This window comes from Brassica oleracea, chromosome C3 (genome assembly GCF_000695525.1).
Source record: "Brassica oleracea var. oleracea cultivar TO1000 chromosome C3, BOL, whole genome shotgun sequence".
NCBI classification, from domain to species: domain Eukaryota; kingdom Viridiplantae; phylum Streptophyta; class Magnoliopsida; order Brassicales; family Brassicaceae; genus Brassica; species Brassica oleracea.
The window spans coordinates 22659407-22679204 of NC_027750.1; the positions used below are offsets into that span (position 1 = coordinate 22659407).

General features: G+C 38.2%; 5 protein-coding genes across 5 annotated transcripts in view; 4 read left to right on the forward strand and 1 right to left on the reverse strand.

Moving 5' to 3' along the window:
- Positions 1–2773, forward strand: part of LOC106335518 (acyl-CoA-binding domain-containing protein 4-like) — a 5312-nt gene extending 2539 nt beyond the window's left edge. The window contains exons 9-18 of the mRNA XM_013774059.1: positions 328–389; positions 510–649; positions 844–970; positions 1052–1166; positions 1288–1376; positions 1541–1624; positions 1707–1889; positions 1972–2118; positions 2223–2282; positions 2415–2773. Of these exons, the coding sequence (XP_013629513.1) occupies positions 328–389; positions 510–649; positions 844–970; positions 1052–1166; positions 1288–1376; positions 1541–1624; positions 1707–1889; positions 1972–2118; positions 2223–2282; positions 2415–2597 (1190 nt within the window). The 3' untranslated portion in view covers positions 2598–2773. The remainder of the gene's footprint in view (positions 1–327; positions 390–509; positions 650–843; positions 971–1051; positions 1167–1287; positions 1377–1540; positions 1625–1706; positions 1890–1971; positions 2119–2222; positions 2283–2414) is intronic.
- Positions 2602–6001, reverse strand: LOC106335517 (formin-like protein 11). Its single transcript, XM_013774058.1, has 4 exons — positions 4264–6001; positions 3981–4171; positions 3652–3887; positions 2602–3573 (listed from the first exon to the last, which is right to left on the reverse strand). The coding sequence occupies exons 1-4, from the start codon at positions 5598–5600 to the stop codon at positions 2839–2841; spliced, it is 2499 nt and encodes an 832-aa protein (XP_013629512.1). The 5' UTR covers positions 5601–6001; the 3' UTR covers positions 2602–2838.
- Positions 6002–12767: 6766 nt separating this feature from the next.
- LOC106331603 (protein RALF-like 22) lies at positions 12768–13569 on the forward strand. Its single transcript, XM_013769992.1, has one exon. The coding sequence runs from the start codon at positions 12906–12908 to the stop codon at positions 13260–13262; it is 357 nt and encodes a 118-aa protein (XP_013625446.1). The 5' UTR covers positions 12768–12905; the 3' UTR covers positions 13263–13569.
- Positions 13570–14310: 741 nt separating this feature from the next.
- Positions 14311–16922, forward strand: LOC106329374 (tafazzin). The gene is made up of 7 exons (XM_013768017.1): positions 14311–14670; positions 15067–15185; positions 15276–15341; positions 15436–15633; positions 15759–15877; positions 15976–16081; positions 16368–16922. Exons 1-7 carry the CDS (start codon positions 14445–14447, stop codon positions 16830–16832), a joined length of 1299 nt encoding a protein of 432 aa, XP_013623471.1. The 5' UTR covers positions 14311–14444; the 3' UTR covers positions 16833–16922.
- Positions 16923–17594: 672 nt separating this feature from the next.
- Positions 17595–19773, forward strand: LOC106331636 (F-actin-capping protein subunit alpha-like). The gene is made up of 10 exons (XM_013770026.1): positions 17595–17800; positions 17975–18090; positions 18201–18290; positions 18379–18443; positions 18597–18758; positions 18849–18927; positions 18994–19071; positions 19197–19271; positions 19361–19396; positions 19479–19773. The coding sequence occupies exons 1-10, from the start codon at positions 17683–17685 to the stop codon at positions 19584–19586; spliced, it is 927 nt and encodes a 308-aa protein (XP_013625480.1). The 5' UTR covers positions 17595–17682; the 3' UTR covers positions 19587–19773.
- The last annotated feature ends 25 nt before the right edge of the window (positions 19774–19798 follow it).

The following is a 19798-nucleotide window of genomic DNA, read 5'->3' on the forward strand; positions in this document are numbered from 1 at the left end:
CATTTTTTTTTTTTTTTTTTTTTTGATAATCCAGGGGTTCCTCACTTACGTGGGTCATTCCCCTGGGCCCGGTTAGGCAGCGGTCCACTTCACCCGGGAGGGCTTTACCTGGGCTGGGGACAAGGCCTAACACCCAGTACCGCATTTGATGACAGGATGGGCAGTTCCCCTCCGCCTGGCGTCGAACCCGGGAGCATGACAATTGGCCCCCAAGGCCCTTACCAAACGAGCTACCACATCCCGTCGAAGAGAAGAGAGATATTTGCTAATAGAGATTTCTGAATTCTTAATTATTACAATCAATTTTTTACTGTTACCTTGTCACAGTGAAGATCTTTGATACCCGTACCTGTACATGGTCAATGTTGAAGACATATGGAAAACCACCGGTATATCTTCACTTCTCTCATGTTATTTCATTTTTATTAATTTTCTTTTCATTTGGAAGTTAAGAATGGAGTTTGGTTTCTTGAACTGAGAGTTTATTTGTCATTTCCTCTTGCTTTCAGGTTTCACGTGGAGGCCAGTCAGTCACAATCGTGGGTAAAACCTTGGTGATATTTGGTGGGCAAGATGCAAAGAGATCACTTCTGAACGATTTGCATGTACTTGACCTAGAAACTATGACCTGGGATGAGATAGATGCCATGTAAGAATTTATGATGTTTCTGCATTTTTTTTTATCAAAGAAGTTAAACCCGTTTAAGATATATAACCAGATACGAATATATTTGGAGAGCCACGAACTATACGAATATATTTGGAGAGCCACGAACTATCTCCTATTATTAACTCTTGATGGAAGATGTGCTATCAGGGTTTAAAACTGTTGTCAACTTGCAGAGGTGCATCTCCTTCTCCGAGATCTGATCATGCTGCTGCAGTGCATGCAGAGCGCTACCTTCTTATCTTTGGTGGGTGCTCACATGCTACCTGTTTCGGTGATCTGCATGTCCTTGATTTGCAGACTGTAAGTTAAAGCTTAGCGTATATTGTTTCAGCTGCCTTTCAAACGTTATTTGTCAGCGCCTGATATAACTGTCACATATAGATGGAGTGGTCAAGACCAGCACAACAAGGTGAGGCACCAACTCCCCGATCTGGACATGCTGGTCTGACAATTGGAGAGAACTGGTTTATCGTTGGTGGCGGTGATAACAAGAGTGGTAGGTTTATGCCTTTTTCCTTGGGGATTCTCCATAACCCATTTATAGCAATGAAATGATAATTTCTTAGCTTTTTCAATTTCGTGGACTGATTGTTCTGCATCCTGATAAATGACTGCAGGGGCATCTGAAAGTGCTGTACTAAACATGTCAACTCTTACATGGTCGGTAGTGGCTTCTGTTGAAGGACGTGTACCTCTTGCTAGCGAGGTACTTAGATGAACAGATAACTATAAATTTTTTTATTAATATCACATAATCATTCCTGAAACAGAGTAGTAGTCTTTTTAAGATTTCAAAATGAATCAGTCTTTACTTATTTCGTTTTATTCTTGCAGAATTAAAAGCAAATCTTCCTTTTTTTCTTGTGACAGGGATTAAGTTTAGTCGTTAGTTCATACAATGGTGAAGATGTGCTAGTTGCTTTTGGTGGATACAATGGACGTTACAACAACGAGGTAGGGACTATGTTGATAACCCATAAGTACCATTCTCTTGATTTTGCATTTTGTTCTGCTTCTAATCATTCCTCGACGTTAGATTAATCTGCTCAAACCAAGCCACAAATCAACACTCCAACCAAAGACTCTAGAAGCGCCTTTGCCAGTTAGTCTCTCTGCTGTTAACAACGCAACAACCAGAGACATCGAGTCAGAGGTTGAAGTGAGCCAAGAAAGCAGAGTACGAGAAATTGTCATGGACAACGCTAACGCTGGATCAAAGGTATTTAATGCAGACATGATGTGGTACTGGTAGTGATTGTACATAGTTCCCTTATTTTGATTTTGGATGATGAATCATCTAGGTTGAAGGAAACAGCGAACACATTATCGCCATTCTTAAATCCGAGAAAGAAGAACTAGAGGCATCACTGAACAAGGAGCAGATGCAGACTCTCCAACTAAGGCAAGAGTTAACAGAAGGAGAATCACGCAATACAGATTTGAACAAGGTAATGATAATATTTTCACCTTCTTGCAACAAAATTCCCACGAGAATAAACTAGTGAACCAACTCCATTTCTGTTATATCTATCTTTGCTCTGATATCTTGTAGGAACTTCAGTCTGTTCGTGGCCAACTTGCAACCGAACAATCAAGATGTTTTAAACTAGAGGTACTTAATCCCATAGCCACATCTCTTTCATACCTAGTGAAGATGGAGTCTAGTGAAAACCCTGTGAATTAATCGTCACCTAGCTTCACTTAATTTGATCTCTCCTTCAGTTAACGCCGTTTGAATCTGCAGGTTGATGTTGCTGAGCTGAGACAAAAGCTTCAAACATTGGAAACACTACAAAAGGAACTCGAACTCCTCCAACGCCAAAAGGCTGTCTCTGAACAAGCGGCATCGAACACTAAACGACAGAGCTCAGGTGGCGTCTGGGGCTGGCTCGCCGGAAGCCCTCATGAGAAAGATGATTCGCCATGATTACTTTTTTTTTTTCTTCTTCTAGTAAGATCTTTCTATACCCTTCCTTTTTGAGCTTTAAATTACTATCAATGTTTAGCCTTTTTTTTTCCTATATTGCTCGAGTTATATATCACCCAGAACATTTGTTTAACATTTTTTAAATCTTTCATTGAAATTATACATATACAAATCCATGCATATCAGTCTTCACAAGAGTAAATGCCAAAACCACTCTGTTATCATAAACATCAACACATGCTCACCGAAACGGAGCCAAAGGACTAGGGCTGTTAGGAACCCTAACACACCTCAACTCTCTACAAACAAGATCCAACATCCCCAGAAAATCCCTAACAATCACAAAGATCCTCAAAGGGTTCTTCTCATCTCCCCTCACGTCTCCATGAAAATACTCAGCGATCTCTCCAACCCTCCCCATCACCCTCTTCTCATCCTCCCTCAACTCCTCCAAGCTCCTCTCTCCGTATCTCAAGAACGAGCTCATCGAACTAACAAACGCTCTGTTCTCTTCGTCTCCTTTCAGCTTCTCGCTCGCCAAACACTTCAGTCCCCCTAGCCCGTCTCTCAGATTCGACACCGAGCTAACGAGTCCTTCCATGTCAATGGTTGCCGTCTTCTTCACGTTCCTTAGCTCGGTGTTAAGGCCCGAGACGAGATCTAGCCCCATCTTTCTGTAATCCTCATCTATCTCCTCGGATGTTCTGTTTTTGTTTGTTCTCTGGTTCATTATCCGTCCCATGATGCTGTCTGAAACCCTGATTCCTTCAGACCTGGATATCTCCTGAACGACGAAGTGGAGCAGTGTTGTCTTCCCATCTGTGCCTTTTACATCAGATAGCTTGAGTAGAGCGTCAAGCTTGAAGGCCTTTGCACCACCGCGTATGGTTCCTACATTCATCCTGTTTCCAGTCTTGAGCACAGCTTCTAAAAGCTTCAAGAATAACCTGCTTGACTTAAGCTCCTTGCAAGCTTCCTAATCAGGTAACCTTAGAATTAATCACCCTACCTTGTAACGCAAGCAATCAACAAATTAACATAAACACTATAATACCTCAAGCATTGAGAAGGAGTTTCTGAGATGAACCACTTCATCTTCAAACGTCTCTCTATAAAGCATTGCTTCAGCTCTTTGAAACGCAAATGGAACTCCGACAACAGCCCTGAGAAATTTCTCAGCCGAGCCAAGCTCATCTACTTCTCCTTTGTAGCTACACAGCTTCAGTTCTTCTTCTTTAGTCGGCACCATCTTCACCAACGCTTCTAGCTGCTGTAAACACAATCCTTCCCCTGTTACAAGAAGAACGGTCTCACATCGGAATCGGAAGTTGGAAGGAATTTTAAGTAATATTAAATTCGAGTCCGAGGTGATCTTGGTTGTACCTTTCCCCAAGGCAGAGCAGATTTGATCAGCATTTGCGTTGAGTGCTTTCAAGAGAATAGTAAAGTTCTGAAGTCTTTTAGGTTCAAGAAGATGTTTCCCTGGTGATGGAGTTTTGCACTTACCTTCTTCATTCTTTGTGGAGCTTTGCATTGTGTATCCAAATAGAGACTCAATCATCTCCTCATCAAATCTGTGTATCACCACCACACAAGACAAATACATAATCAATCACACATTCTTGAAAGCATTTGTTGATCGTAATAAGACAAGTTGTGAACTTACTCAAAAGAGCTTGCTCTGAGCCTATCCCAGACCATAGTCCGGTTCGGCGTAGCCCTGACTTTATCCCAATGAAGTGGTTTCAGCTTAGGCAATGGAGCTCCGTTTTTACCTAAGGGTCTGCGCTGAGAAAAATCAAGAGACAGAGGAGGTGGTGGCGTTTTGTTAGTAGCTTGAGGCTGTTGTGACGGCGGCGGCGGCGGTGGCGGTGGCCGTAGCGGCGGCGGTGTGGATGGAAGAGTTGGGCCTGAGGAAGAAGCACAAACCTTTGCGGTTAACTGCGACGAAAGCGTAGTCGTTTTAGGCAAAGACAGAGTGTGAAGTCCTCTGTTTGAGAGTGGCGGAAGCGGTGGTGGTGGCGGCGGCGGCGGAGAGATTTCGCGTTCTGAGAAGCGTTGAGAGGATCCAACGGAAGAGCCACCACGAACGGAGTGAAAAGACTCGTTATCGTCTGAAGAATCGCATCCATTGCTAACAACGGGACCAGAAACAGAGTCTACTGTTTGTTCATCATCATTATTTTCATGCACCGACACAATCTCTTTCGTTGAGTAGTTACTAGCATTGTCCGAATCTGATAAAATCTCTGTTTCTACACTCGTCTTAACGTCTTCTTCAAGCAATACACCTTTGTTATCGTTCACGTCCTTCTCTGTTTCTCGTACTTCTTTAGCTGAAACAGAGCTCTGTTTCTCCAAATCGTCCCCTAGTGAGTGAGAAGGGTTTATACTAACCTTCCTCGTCGAGCTCTGAAACGACGGCGTTTTACCGTTCTTCTTCTTTCTTCTCCTCGCGTAGAGACAGAACGCTCCAACAACGCAAACCACGAAACCGATCCCACAAGCTGCTGAAACGACGACGTGTATAAACGCTCCTCTGTTTTCGTGTTTTCGTCTTTTTAACTCGTGTTGTCTCGATGGATGATGAGTCCGGTGAGGCAACGGACGACGAAGATGCGGAGGGATTGGCCGCTGAGGAGCTGGAGAGTACGCAGGAGACTCCACTGGACCACCGTTTGGAAACGGAGACGGCGACGGCGCCGCCCAAGGAGCTAGAGAACCAGACGTCGCGAGGCTTCTTCGCCGGAGAGTAGAGGGTTTGATCAAATCGAGTAAAGCTCGAAACTTTTCCAGAACAGGAAACTTTTTCTTCTCGCCACCGTCTTCTCCGACGAATTTTCCGATCTGGGTCCGGTATCTCTCACCGTCTTCCACCACTAACGCCTTCCAATCATCAAACTCTTTAGCATTAGCATAGATGCTACAGAAGCTAACTCTGCAGCATTGTAATGATGTCACTACTACAATGATCATGAGAAGAATCTGATGAAAGTGAATCATCTTTATGCTCTGTTTCAGATTTTTTTCTATGTAATAACAAATGATCACTTCTATAAATCACTATAAGAAACCATTTATTATACAAAACTTTTTTTTGACCTTTTATTTTGTTTCTCTTCTATAGACTTTAATGCTACTCCAAGGAACCCCTGAACTCTGCAACTGTAGTTGTAGTGGTAAATGGTAACACCCTCTCTCTCTATTAACTCTCCTTGCAGAGCAACACACTGCTAATTTATGCAATATGCACCCCCACCATCTTACTAATTTCTTAAATAAATACATCTACCTTTGTGATTAAAGAAATGAGTAAAGGAACAAATGTCAATTTTAAATCATTAGTTTTGCAGTGTATTAAATATTAATGCAGAGATTTTTGGAATGGGGTGACACTCTGAAGCTTTTTTAGTTTAAGTTGAACACAGTTTTGTTGTTTAAGGAAGAGGTTAAAACAGTTTTATAAAGAGATCTGATAAGCAACAAGAAGTAGCATGCAGGTGTTGGTGTGAAGTGGGTCCTGCTATTGTTGGAAGAGTTGGCTTGTTCAAACATGTGGTAGTTTACTGTACAAGGTTTCCTTGTTCCTCTCAAACCACCATTGTTTTATGAGGCAAATACAATAAAACATTTATTTGCATTTACTGTATACAATTTGTTTTTGGGATTGGTATGAATACGAGTCCATTTTACATCCTTTTCATGAGTTATTTAAGGATATTCAGAAATTTATAAAAACTCCTTCAAAACGTTTTGTAGTAATTAATAGCTTCATGACAAAATTTGTAACTTGGCCTAGCAGATACAACTTTAACGGATGTGTTTCTAATAGCCATTATTGGCATAAGTATGAACAGATTCAAATGAAAACATAACTTTCTGTATATAAACAAAAAAAAAGTTATCATTGAGTATAAAATATAACTATATAAGATATGTTTTGTCTCGTTTGGTCACATCCTTTCTCAGACCTATATGAAAGATTGACATAATGTTTTACTCAAAATAATGTTGTCATATGGTCAGAAATCTTGCCACTGAATAATGCTTTCACATTTATTCTCATGGTTTTCTTTTCCCGAGCTTCTGATGAATATTCAATTAAAACAAAATTATGAACCTTGACTGTATTCTGGCAAATCTCTCTATCTCTTAGTCGCATACGGAAAGTTCCCAAAGTGGGATGGTTATTTCATTGTTTCACAATATAGGTGTCAAAGATTGTTTGGTAGGATATGACTGTTGAATGTTTTAGGAAGTTCTAACATTATTTAAATAAGATAAGGGCTTAAGAGCAATTAACCGAAATTTTTAATTTAGGGTTTTTAACTCATGATTTGATATATATATATATTATTATTTTTTTTACATTTTTCGGCTAATAGCCGACTCTTATATCTCTTATTTAAGAGACGGTTTTTAACTTTTTTTAGTTAAAAGCTAAGAAACGGTTCTTAGCCGAAGAACTCCAACTTAAGAACTTCAGTTAATCATGGTCTTAAAAATCTAGTTTTGGGCTGTTGATTGCGCTATTGAGTATCTAACAAACTGTTGCCATGTGTTTACAACAAAATAAACATTGAAATCATGAGAGACTTGATTATACTTCACTTGTCTATGCTTATGACCAGCCATGAATCCCTCATCACTTGAGTGATAGACGTCTACATATGTGAAAATAAGTCTTGGCAGTAGATCTAACCATTGAGCTCTCGATATGTTAGGATTGAGGAGAATGAGATCACCAGATTTCCACACCATGTTTGTTTGGTATCCATTGTTTTCACTTTTACTATTAGGTTCATTTAGCTACGTTGTGTCAGAAACTCTGACCTACGTGGGGCCAAAGCTGTGTGGACTTGTCTTAAACAATATTCATACTATAATATGGTATAGAGTTGGAATAGTTTACATACTTTTTCCCGACGAATATTATTACATACTTAGGTTTACTATTGTATATACTATATCGAACTTAAATTTAGTCAAATAACTGTTTAAGGGATCCTTATTTCATGGTATCAAAAGTAGCTTACTTGAGACTGCCGTCTGAAAATAATAATCCACCTGTATATTCTATTCAAGATTAAGAAAAAAAAAACATAATGGGACTACTAACTGAAAATACTATAATTCAAACCACGAATTTAGCATCAATTTAACATCTTGAATAAACGAGAAAGTTAAGCACTCTCCTAATCAATTAACAAATAAAGTATTTATTACTATTTTATACTAAGATTTATGATTGTTGTAATTTTTCTTAAAAATGGTTCGACCCTAAATATGATTATTTATATTTCAAATATATCTCTGACACGCATAGTCAAACAAACAGTAGTAGCCATTTGTATATCATAATTCATAAGTACGTTAAAACTACATGATTCTCTTAATTAACAATTATATCTATATATTGTTTTTATCTTATACATGTATGTAGCACAATAACTAATGGAAAACATTTTCCTAAAAATGTTCATTCTAAATATATGAATATCAGTATATCACACACGGTAACGGTACACTAGAGCACGGTCACGTAATGGTAACGTGAGTGAGTAAAAATGTTCAAGTGTTGCTTATCAATCATATAAAATTAAAAGTCAACGTATAGAGAAGACCAGTGATAGTAATGAAACCACGATTTGAGGATGATTTCGCAAAAGTAACTAACTTTGCGTCATATTAAAAAGTTGATTGCAGAAAGTTACGACGTTTGTCTGCATTTATCAGTCATTTCATTACAAAAGAGTTTTATAAATCTTTGTTCTGTCTACATTTAGCATAAAATAAAAGAATCCATATTTACAGAGAGTTGTTTGTACCCACTTTGTCTTCAGAATAAAGTTAAGAAAATATTCCAGAGAAACAAACAAAATTTTATATACAAATATACCAAAGCCCATGAATTGTCGGACATATCACATGGTTGCTCTAGAGGTTATTGCAAACATTGTAGATTCCATTTGCAAGAAAAAAGAATAAAATATTCAATTTCTTTTTACAGGTTTAAATAATTGCAGATTTTAGGATACGTGGTTCGGTAAAAGAAAACAGTACAATTACGAGATTTGTCTCTGTCACACGACAAAATAATTTCGCGATCTATAAATTCTGTCCCGTTTTCTTTTAATAAATGCTAGTAGTTAAGTACGCCCACCGAACACTTCACGCTTGGAACTAGTCAATGGCGCCACTATCGATATATGGGCCTGACTAAAATTTCCACAAAAAGCCCAGTAAGCGTAGGCCACAACAAAGACCCATTATAAGATGATACAGTCTGAAAGATGTTGGCTTTTTCTTTTGAGTCAAGTTTCGTTGATGCTTATGATGTTCTAGGTCACAGAGCTCATTTTACTGTGCGTTTTAAGGTATTTACTTATTTTCGGTTCATTGGTCTAAGAAACTGTGGCTGGAAATAACTTTCCCAAGATGTTTGTTATGTTCTTAGGACCCCTATCGCTAGCATTGATCATATGAATGTGCAGTTGCCGGTTCAAGTCTTCAAGATGCGTCTAAGGTCAAATGTGTATTGGAATGTTACAGTTGTAAAGCCATATTCCTTTGTTCTTAGGGCATCTCTAGCCCAACACCATTTTTTTCTCCAAAATGAAGTAAAAGTAAATATGGAGTAAAAAGTATTCCAACCCTACTCCATTTCTTACTTCATAACGAAATTTACTCCATAAATGGAGTAATCTATTTTTTCTTTGTTCATGGAGTGAGAAATGGAGTAGAATTGGAGCATTTTTACTCCATACTTACTTTTACTCCATTTTGGTGGAAAAAAATGGAGTTTTACATTGGAGATGCTCTTACATGTTGCTATCATCATTTGTAAAACCTAGATGATGCAGTTTTGTAGACGTATTGATAATGTCACTATCCATAATTGAGGTTCACCATCTTTTAATTAGAAGTGCAATAAATGCATGAAATTGATTTTTATGGTGTAGGATTTCATATCACCAATGGCACCATAGAATGCTATCCAAATGCCACCAAGCTTCTGTTTCTTTCATTATTCTCTATTGTAATTTGATGGGAAACATTTACTAAACCATGATTATAGGCGCAAGAATATTGCATGGAGCTACATCAGAATGGGACATAACATGCTGGTAATAATTAACAAAGCAAGACACTTTTTTTTAGGTCAAAATAAAACAAGACACTAAGATCTTGATATATTCCCAGATATATATATATATAATTCTCTGTATTTTAGGACAATATATATCTATATATCTCGAGCAGAATAGATGGAAAAGGTGAAGCTATATGCGTAGATATGCTGTGTTAGGTGCTTCATCCACTATCATCAAACTTGATCCTTTCTTGGCAATACTTCTGGATCCGCGTGTTGTGTGTTTTAGTCAGGGTTGTTTGTTTTCTTTCTGACTTAACATAAAAATAGAATCGCAACACACCTTGAACCAACCAAGCGCTTGTGGTCGAGTGGCGCGAGGCGGGTTCGTTGGTCCTAAGGGCCGCGGGTTCGATCCTCCCTTTCAGATACGCCCAAGTGTTTGGCCAGACAATTGGGTATCTAATTCCCATAGTAACAAATGGGCTGGCTCGCGCCGAGGGGTTAGTCCCCTGGGGGTTGAGATCCCTCCAAGTTGATCAAAAAAAAAAAAAAAAAAAACACCTTGAACCTCTTCATCTACATATATTCTTGTCCATAAAATATATTTCAACCGCATTATTGTATCCTTTTACCAATGCCACAATCGATTTACACCGCAAAACATAACCTTTGTTTTCTCCGTTTGCTTAAAGCAATATGTATGTAAACATAAAAAAGATGGTTTTATTTCATGAATACACTATGAAAGCATGAGACAGGTTGAAATGGGTCATCAATTTAAAATGTTCCTTAAAGGTACCAGCCACTCTATTTCTCTTTATAAACTTTTTGTTTGTCGACTTCTCTTTATAAACTTTTTTTTTTTTGAACAACCTTCTCTTTATAAACTTAAACAAGCAAATAATGGTGAACAAGTCCAAAGAAACAAAAGAAAGGGACAACTATAAAATTATGTTTATAATCTTATAGAAATATCAAACTTTGGGAGTTGGCTACATTCTTTATTTTAAATTTAAAGAGAGGTCTATCTTTAGAAAAGAGGTTCATCTACTTGATAAAAGATGTGTGGAAATATGAAAGAGGCTCTCCATAACTTTGGAATCTTTGCTTTTTCTCGTTGATTTCCTTATCATTGGTATCTTATTCGTGTTAGCCTCATAAGAAAAGTGAACCTTTGCATTACATATACGTGTTAATGTATCTTCTTCTTAATTAGTTGCTTTTTATTTTTTCGCTTACATCAATTATTGTGTATGGTATGTTTTCAAAATACAAAGATTTGTCGTCGCCTTACTAATCATTATTACTTTTTATAAATATTAACGACCATATGATTTGCTAGTAATCTATCAAATATTTGAAAACACAACCGAATAAAGCAAATGTTTAGTATCAGACTAAACATTAGATTATAATTTTAAACAAAATATATATAAAAATTTGGTTGAAGGGCTAGCTGGCTCTTGGGATAAGTTGGTAACGCGCAAACGCCGTCCTTGGTGATCTGTGACTTGGCCCCACCTTGTTCTGAACGGTGTCGTCGCATGTTACGCGCCGCCTCTCTCACTAACGCCGTGTAAATGCATACCGGAGGGAACAATATAATAGTAATAAAAAGACAAACTAGCCGTTGCTCTTTCATTAAAAAAATGAGTATAGGTATTTGGTAAAGATCTTATCAAAGCATTCTTTACGCTCTTCGATAAAACTACTCCGCAAAAAGAACGACACTTTCAGATCATTTAGCGGGTCCCTGAACTTATAGTCATTACACACGTTATTAAAGACACATGGATTATCATCTCTCTGTATGTATATAACTATGATAGTTAAATAAATCTTTAAGAAGAAGAAAATGGTGTCACACCCACGCCTAGAAATAGTGCTACCCATGAATGGTGGTGTGTATAAAACAGTGACAATGTTAGGAGAGTGGTTTGCATGTTTTCACATAGACTTTTTCACTGCAAGACTAAGTTGTATCTTAACCAAGTCTATATTACTAAAAAAAAAAAGTCTATATTACTAGTATGTACGAACTTTGAGATTATGACCGATTCTGAAATTTTAAAGACCATAAACATTAAGTAAAAACTTTATAAAAATAAACAATTTGAAGATTTATGTCTATGTGTGTTTTTTTTTTTTGAATTCTTAAAATTTGGAGACTAGTACCAATATTTCAGTCGATTATGTTGGTCCTAATTAAGATTGATGATAATTTAATTTATTTAACTAATCTACCTGTGCATGTCTCATTTTATCCATCCTGGTAGACTATCAAGTTATACTAGTGTCGAAACTGAAATAATATATACATTGAGAATTTTTACTATTAAGAAAATGAATTTAACAAGTGTTAATATGCAGTTTAACAAGTTTTAGCATATCCCGGACCTGGTTTAACGACCGAACGGCGACGGAAATAACATTAACGGAAGGAGGAGAAAACGTGCGTTACCGTTACCGTCTAACCAGAGTTCAGACCATTTTTGGCCGATACAGCGACGATGAAAAGGACAAACCGGTCAACCAGCTGCTGCCTAGCGAGGCCCATGGTTTCACTCATTAATTACGTAAAGCGCCATCATCATGTTCGGCTCACTAGAACCCCAAAATAAATCAATTAGCTAAAGAATATTGATAATTACTTAACTAAAAACTAGTGATATAGTTACTTAAAAGCTTAAAACTAGTAATAATATACTGAAGATTTTCTCCATTCATTAGAATTATTCAAGGCTCCAGTTTCTGAAGTTAAATGATGCAATAAATTCAAATTGCAATTAAAAAAAAAAATTATGTAGAAGCCGTCCTAATTAAGTCGTGGGTGCACGAAAACATCAAATAACTTGAGAATAAGCCAAGGAATATTTCAAAGGCTATAAACGGTAAAATCATGATTTATTAATACAAATAATATGGCGCCAATTGCGTATAATTCAATTTCATAAATAAAAAAATGATTACGTGTTCTTTTATATGTAAAAGAAAAAGAGAATGGTACAGTCGTAAATATATCCACAAAGAAGCCCGTTGTAATAAATGTACCATGTTATAAGAGGCTAAACACCAATGCCTAACTTGTTGTCCTAAGCTGTGTACATAATCAAGTTTCAGACAGAGAGAGAGAGAAACAAATTCACGAAAGACGACTAAAGAAATCTCAAAAAGCCTCTGATTCAGCCAGAAGGTTTTGGTCAAAGAAAAAAATGAACTCTTGCGCGATCTACGCCGTCATCGCGCTCCTGGCGCTCGTAATCTCTGCCGTCAACGCAACCGGAGGCTTCGGAGACTCGCTCGATTTCGTACGGAGCGGGTCTTCGTCGCTCTTCTCTGGATGCGAAGGCTCGATCGCTGAGTGTATAGCCGAGGAAGAGGAGATGGAGTTCGATTCAGAGATCAGCCGGCGCATTCTAGCGCAGAAGAAGTACGTTAGCTACGGTGCGATGAGGAAGAACAGTGTGCCTTGCTCGCGCCGTGGAGCTTCGTATTACAACTGCCAGCGTGGCGCTCAGGCGAATCCTTACAGCCGTGGATGCAGCACCATTACCAGGTGCAGGCGTTGAAGAGGAAGAGATGATGAGTCCAATTCCTGTTTTGCCCTTGCGTGTTTCGCTTTATTTTCTTCTTTTTAATTTATTTCCGGGATATATGGGTTTGATTTACACATTGATGAAAACTATAGTCTTTGATGAAAACAACAAAAAAAAACATATCGTTATTTTTATTTTTGCTGGTTGTTCATATAAATAAAAAAATAATTCAAAGTTGGGTAGATTAACGAAAGTTATTAGTCCGAGAAGTAATTGAGATCTGTGCTTCGTTTTGTGTTGTAACAATTAACGAAAAGTAATTATTACAAGTTTTTGAATCTGAGTTGTGTAATAGAGATATTAATTATATCGACGGACCATATAATTGATTAACAGAAATGCATTCCTTTAATAGTTGTTGGTGGCATGTTAGCTAACAAGGTAATGATGGGACCATCACAGCCTAACACGCTTTAATTCATCTTCGTGAAACTTCCTTTTGCTGCAGCTGTTGTCTTTTGTATTTGGTACGCATCGTTGGATATTTTTGTAAACATTATTAGGCTAACAGTAACCATATTTCGAATGCATAATCATATGAAAATGTGCCAAATAATATTTAATAAGTAAGGTTTTGAAGAAAAAAAGGGAATAAATAGGCTATGATTGATATTAATATTTAGTTGGCTTTGTTTGAGTAATGTTTTAGTCTTTCCTCCACATTCTACATCAAGTAATGTAAGCTTAATACAAAACAAAATGAAGACTAAAAAACATATCACTCACTAGTCAGTGGTCACCACTCACCACCATGCGTAGGTAATTTAATTTATTGGGCCTCACTCATATTCGTAAATGGGCTCACTAGTGACCTCCACTGAGTCCAATTACACCACTAATAACACCTCTATGACTCCGTCTCGTAGCTGAAACGACGTGGCGCCATGTCATCGCCTTTAATTATTTTGTTTATCCTATGATAAGTCGCATTGTCGGCAAAGAAAAAGCCCATATCAGATATTTACATACGGGCCCACGTGTCGTTGATCCAATTGCTATTATGCGCGAAATCTCACCGCCGTTCACGTTAACATACTCCAAACCCTTTACGAGCTATCTCTCTCCCAACCTCCTTCGCCGGGAAAAGTGTATTTCCTCAGAAAGTTTCTTACTCGGAAAAATCTCGTCTTCGTATTTGAAATCAGAGCATTCAGTATGGGAATTCAATTGTTTGACAAGGCGGATCTATGGAAGAGTTTGCTGTTGCTAAAGGTCCAGCTCCGCGATCGATTTCGAATCGCCGTCGACGATCAACGTGGCAGAGCCGCGGTTTTATATACGGACGGTTACTTCTCTTCCTCCATCCACCGCTTGGCTGCTCGATTCCGGAACTTCCGCCGCGAGTCTCTCCCTTCTGCCCCCGCTTTCTATCGCAGAAGAGGTTTGAATCATCTCCCCCTTGTTAGAAACTCTATGGTGAATCTTTAATATCTAAGTATGGTGTGTGTATAAATGATACTTATAGTCAATTGGATCCTAGTCTCTCATGTTTGAGCTTTGTTTTGATTTTGTAACTGAATCAGAGAGTGCACATACCTTTGTCAAATTCATATGAGAGACCAATGTGATGGGAGAGACTATTTACAATGCTTGGTTCCCAAAAAAAAATTCATATGAGAGCTCCGATGGCTTGTAGGTTTGGTGGTTCTCATAGAGATTGTTAATTAGGAGCCTATTGGTTTAGTTTCTTGTAGTGGATGAGAGATTGTTAAGTTTTCTTGGTTGGTAGATTAGCTGTTTGTGGGAACTATTATCAGATAACTCTTCCTTCTTGCAGTACCTAAAGATTTGACGGCAGAAGAAGAGTCTGCTATCTTCCGGATGCTTCAAGCTGTGGCTGTTCCACTTATTGGAAACGCTTGCCATGTTTTCATGAATGGTCTTAACCGCGTTCAGGTGTGTGACATCTTAGATTACTGTTCTGTAAAGATACATTCTTTTCTTTCAGACGTGTTCTCAATTCTTAGTTTTGTTGACCTTTTCTAGGTGTATGGTTTGGAGAAATTGCATGATGCTTTACTCAACAGGCCAAAGAACAAGCCTCTTGTAACGGTACGAGGTGACTTATGCTCTGAAGATTTTTATATGTTTTGTGGTTGGGGTTACGGTAACCTAATTGTATGCTTGTTGTATTAACAATCTCAAGGTTAGCAATCATGTGGCATCCTTGGATGATCCATTTGTCATTGCTTCGTTACTTCCGCCTAAGCTTCTACTTGATGCTCGTAATTTGAGGTGGACGCTTTGTGCTACAGATAGATGCTTCAAAAACCCTGTAACGTCAGCTTTCTTTCGATCCGTCAAAGTTTTGCCAGTTTCTCGCGGTGAAGGAATTTATCAGCAGGTGAAATAGACTGCCTACTGCCTAGCTTCTTAATTGTCACATGTGTTTTATCTTACTTCAAAGCATCTGATGGAAACAAGGGTTGCGCTTAAGTGAGTGACTGTTTTGTAACTACTATTCCACAGGGAATGGACATTGCGATTTCGAAATTGAATAATGGAGGATGGGTTCACATATTTCCAGAAGGTAGTCGCTCCCGAGATGGTGGCAAGACTATGGGCTCAGCAAAAAGAGGTATTGGAAGGTGAGTCATATATGCCTTTAGTTTCAGCTACTTTATGTAATGCGTGTCTATTACCTTATTCTAAGACAAACGAGCTTGTGATTCACTTCTTTTTGCAGGTTGATTTTGGACGCAGATACCCTCCCTATGGTTGTTCCATTTGTGCATACTGGTATGCAAGATATAATGCCTATAGGAGCCAGTGTTCCACGGATTGGCAAAACAGTGAGTATCTTTAAGCTTCAGTCACTTAACAGTTTGGAACCATTTTTTGTACTAATAGCGAACCATAACTATATACACTCTTAGCTTAAGGGGACTTGATTCTTAGTGATTCATGGGTTGAAACCAATCTTGAACTAAGCTTTAAGAAAGGATGAATCGAACACTTAATTGGGGTTTCATATGTTGGTTCTGTCTATGGTTGATTTAGAGTTCAGACTCCTAGTGTAATGAAACGTGTTTGAACTTTGAAATATCTTGCTATAGAATAACGGTGAAATATTTGCAGGTGACAGTGATCATTGGAGATCCTATTCCCTTTAATGACCTTGTAGACACTGAAGGAGCCAAACACGTTTCAAGGAAGCAGTTGTATGACGCTGTATCTTCCAGGATAGGACAAAGATTACACCAGTTAAAGCAACAGGTTGATAAAGTATCTCTGGGAGCACAATATTCAGAAGAATCACCAGCCCTTCTTGGTAAACAAATTTCCCAAACCGATGTCGTCTCAAATGGTTTGGACTGTCATGTTCCTAAAAGGGGATTGCCATCCGAAGGAAGCATCAGCCTGAAGGTTAAGAGGTTTCTGGACTCTACAGAGATCATGGGGTTTGCAGCTAAAGGGTTGTTTCAGAGCAATTACAAGAGTAGGGGTGAATCTGTAAACTTTGGTGAAATCCGGGGTTTAAAAGCATGGAGAGAGTATTATGATGTTAACAACGGATTACAAAAACTCGATTACACTTACTAATTTGCATTATGATCATTAGTTTAGTTACAGAAGCTCGGTTTTGAATAACAGAATTTTATGGATAAATGTGCTGTACTTAATGTTTGCGCTAATCTGATCACCTAGCATTCGATCCTAGGTTATCTTGTGCATCAAAAGTGACATAATTTACTAGATCTAGTATGAATGAGTCAGATCTTTAGTCATGCGAAAGTAGATGTTTTCGTAGATGCTAGGGTGTTTATGTGAGCATATCAGATTTATTCGCTAAGGTTCACTGTCGGACCTCAGACCAGACGACATCTTAATCGCTTGGTCTGATCGGTGAAATAAGCAACTATACGCCAATGTGTTGTTCTAACCCCGAGCTCTGAGTTCTAGACTTGTCCTTATTTGAACCTGAATTGTTGTTTGGTTTGCAATTGAGATCACTCAAATTAACTATCCTAGATCGACCTTTCTTAAATTTGAATTCTAATATACATTGTGTTACTTGTTTTTCACGCCACCTTGAACTTATATCCTATTATTATTTTAGCTGAGAATCGATTTTTGCAATTGCCAAAATCAAGTCTTTGATCTCTTTGTTATGGCCGAGTAGTCAGTTAGTTGATCTAGGTGTTAAGAGTGCAAGTTAAACGCAAAAACAAATAGGTTAAATAGGTTTACACTATTCTATTAAATTAATCTTCTAGAAAAGAAAACGACACCGTTTGATTCATCGGAAACCAACGGTCCTGATTTACTCTCGATCATAACAGCTTTAGCTATGCAATGACGAATGTAACCCTTCAGGCTATCGCCGGCGACAGACAATAACTTAATTTTATCTCCTCCGTCATTTGCTTTGGTAGTAGAGAGATAGAAAGCTATGGCGGACGAAAAAGACGAGTTACAAGAGACGGAACTAAGCTACGATCAGAAGAAGGAAATCGCGAAATGGTTTCTCCTCAACGCTCCCGCTGGCGAAATCAATTACGTCGCCAAAGGTACTCAATTACACACTTGAGGCGAATATGTTTTTTTCTGATGTGTATCTAATTCCACTGAGATGTGGACTCTGCATACGGATTCGTAATCGTATATTGTTCCCGTGCATTGCTATCTCAAGGATCATTGTGTGTAATTTGACATTTTCATTTCGATTTTTTTTTTTCTGGCAGATTTGAAGGAGGTTTTGAGCGATGAGGAAGTGTACAACGAGGCGGCCATGGAGGCGTTTCCAGTGTACAACAAGTCTCACATGATTTGCCTTGAAATGCCCAGTAGGGTTGGTGATGTGAGTTATATCTTCTTTATCTGACTCTTGAGTTAAATCTCAGTTCTGAGGAGATATAGTGTTTGAAATGACAACTTCATTGTGTGTGTGTGTGTGTATGTGTGTCTCAGGTTATTGTTTCATCTTTTAGTGAGATTACTGAGAATGAGTACCTTGATCCAAGAACTGCCCAGGTTGCCATTGTTGATCACGTTAAACAGGTTCACTATTAATTGAATTTCATTCTTCGTTATAGCAGGCTGTGATATGTGAATCTAAATCTAACCTTTCGCCTCTTTCTATGACCAGATTTGCTCTAAAGTACGACCTGCTTATGATGAAGAGCTTCCATCTTCGTATATTGAGGAATTCAGGTATGGTTTATTGGTTTTGCACCTGATTTAAGATCAGATTAATGAAAAAAAAAAAGTCAATTCTGAATGTTCATCTAGTTCTAGCTAAGTTCTTATGGCAGCAGATGAATACATTAGAATATAATATTGAAAATGTTGTTTTGTCGATTACAGATCTGCTCTTGATGCTGAAATCCAGAGATACGTTAGTGAATCTTACCCGAAAGGTGTGTCTACTGTTAATAGTGTGAAAGGGAAAGATGCTGATGGTCCAGGGACGGACTTTGAGCTCGTTGTTTTAATTACTGCTAGAAAACTCAGTCCCCAGAACTTCTGGTGCCTAACATAATGACCTTCTTCTACTTATTGTCAAATTGTCTTAGCATCAGCTATTGTCTCTCTGCTGAAATAGTTTTGGTTGTGTAGTAATGGAAGTTGGAGATCTGTATGGCACATTGATTTCCAGGATGAATCTCAGGTGCTCGACATTAAAGGGAAAGTGCAGGTAACTTTATACTCTCTGTAAATTGAATGTGAGCTTATGTTAAGTTTATCATTTCGTTCTCTTCAGGTAGGAGCACATTATTTCGAAGAGGGAAATGTGGAATTAGATGCAAAGAAAGAGTTTCAGGATTCAACAATATTTCAGGTAACACACCTCCAGATACTCGACTTTAATCTCACCAGAAGTCAAGGCTAGTATGTACTTAACACCATCGTTAATGTAGGGTCTGATACTAAGCTTTTTGTTGAATTCCTGTTTACATTTCTCAGTCTGCGGATGACTGCGCGATTGCCATAGCCAATATCATCCGGCACCATGAGACAGAGTATCTTGGAGCTCTAGAGGTATCCAAATAGCTAACTCATTATTTGTTTTCTCCTTCTTTTACCATTGATGCTTGTGTGGCTAATCTTGCTTCTGACCTAATCATTAGGTAGCATATTCTAAATTACCGGATAACACTTTCAAGGTAACGTTTTTGATGGCTGTAACTTAGAGCCTGGGGGTGTGTATTTTTTTACTCATCAATCTGGTTTTGGGATTATTTGCAGGATCTGAGGAGGAAACTACCAGTGACAAGAACTCTGTTCCCATGGCAGAACACTTTACAGTTCAGCCTAACCAGAGAGGTGGAGAAAGAACTTGGACTTGGCAAGTAACTCATCATCAAATCTCAAACCTCATCTTTTCCATTTTGTTACAAAGTTTCTGTGAAGAGGAATAGTATCATTGATTATGTTTATGTCGTGTCTGTGTATTTGTTCCTTCCTTTGGGGTTATGTACAAACTGCATGCAAGTGTTGAATCACTGATATTCGTTATTGGAGTTCAAGAAATGATTGGTTATTTGGTTTGGAAATTCATGTGAAAG

Excerpts from the sequence above, each read along its gene's own strand:
- LOC106335517 (XM_013774058.1), bottom strand. The coding sequence starts at position 5,600 with ATGATTCACTTTCATCAGATTCTTCTCATGATCATTGTAGTAGTGACA. Across the intron at positions 4,172-4,263 it reads CTCAGAGCAAGCTCTTTTGA|ATTTGATGAGGAGATGATTG; the intron begins GTAAGTTCACAA and ends GGTGATACACAG. Across the intron at positions 3,574-3,651 it reads ACTCCTTCTCAATGCTTGAG|GAAGCTTGCAAGGAGCTTAA; the intron begins GTATTATAGTGT and ends TTACCTGATTAG.
- LOC106331603 (XM_013769992.1), top strand. The coding sequence starts at position 12,906 with ATGAACTCTTGCGCGATCTACGCCGTCATCGCGCTCCTGGCGCTCGTA.
- LOC106329374 (XM_013768017.1), top strand. The coding sequence starts at position 14,445 with ATGGGAATTCAATTGTTTGACAAGGCGGATCTATGGAAGAGTTTGCTG. Across the intron at positions 15,634-15,758 it reads GTGAAGGAATTTATCAGCAG|GGAATGGACATTGCGATTTC; the intron begins GTGAAATAGACT and ends ACTATTCCACAG. Across the intron at positions 16,082-16,367 it reads TTCCACGGATTGGCAAAACA|GTGACAGTGATCATTGGAGA; the intron begins GTGAGTATCTTT and ends AAATATTTGCAG.
- LOC106331636 (XM_013770026.1), top strand. The coding sequence starts at position 17,683 with ATGGCGGACGAAAAAGACGAGTTACAAGAGACGGAACTAAGCTACGAT. Across the intron at positions 18,291-18,378 it reads TTGTTGATCACGTTAAACAG|ATTTGCTCTAAAGTACGACC; the intron begins GTTCACTATTAA and ends TTCTATGACCAG. Across the intron at positions 19,072-19,196 it reads AGGATTCAACAATATTTCAG|TCTGCGGATGACTGCGCGAT; the intron begins GTAACACACCTC and ends TACATTTCTCAG.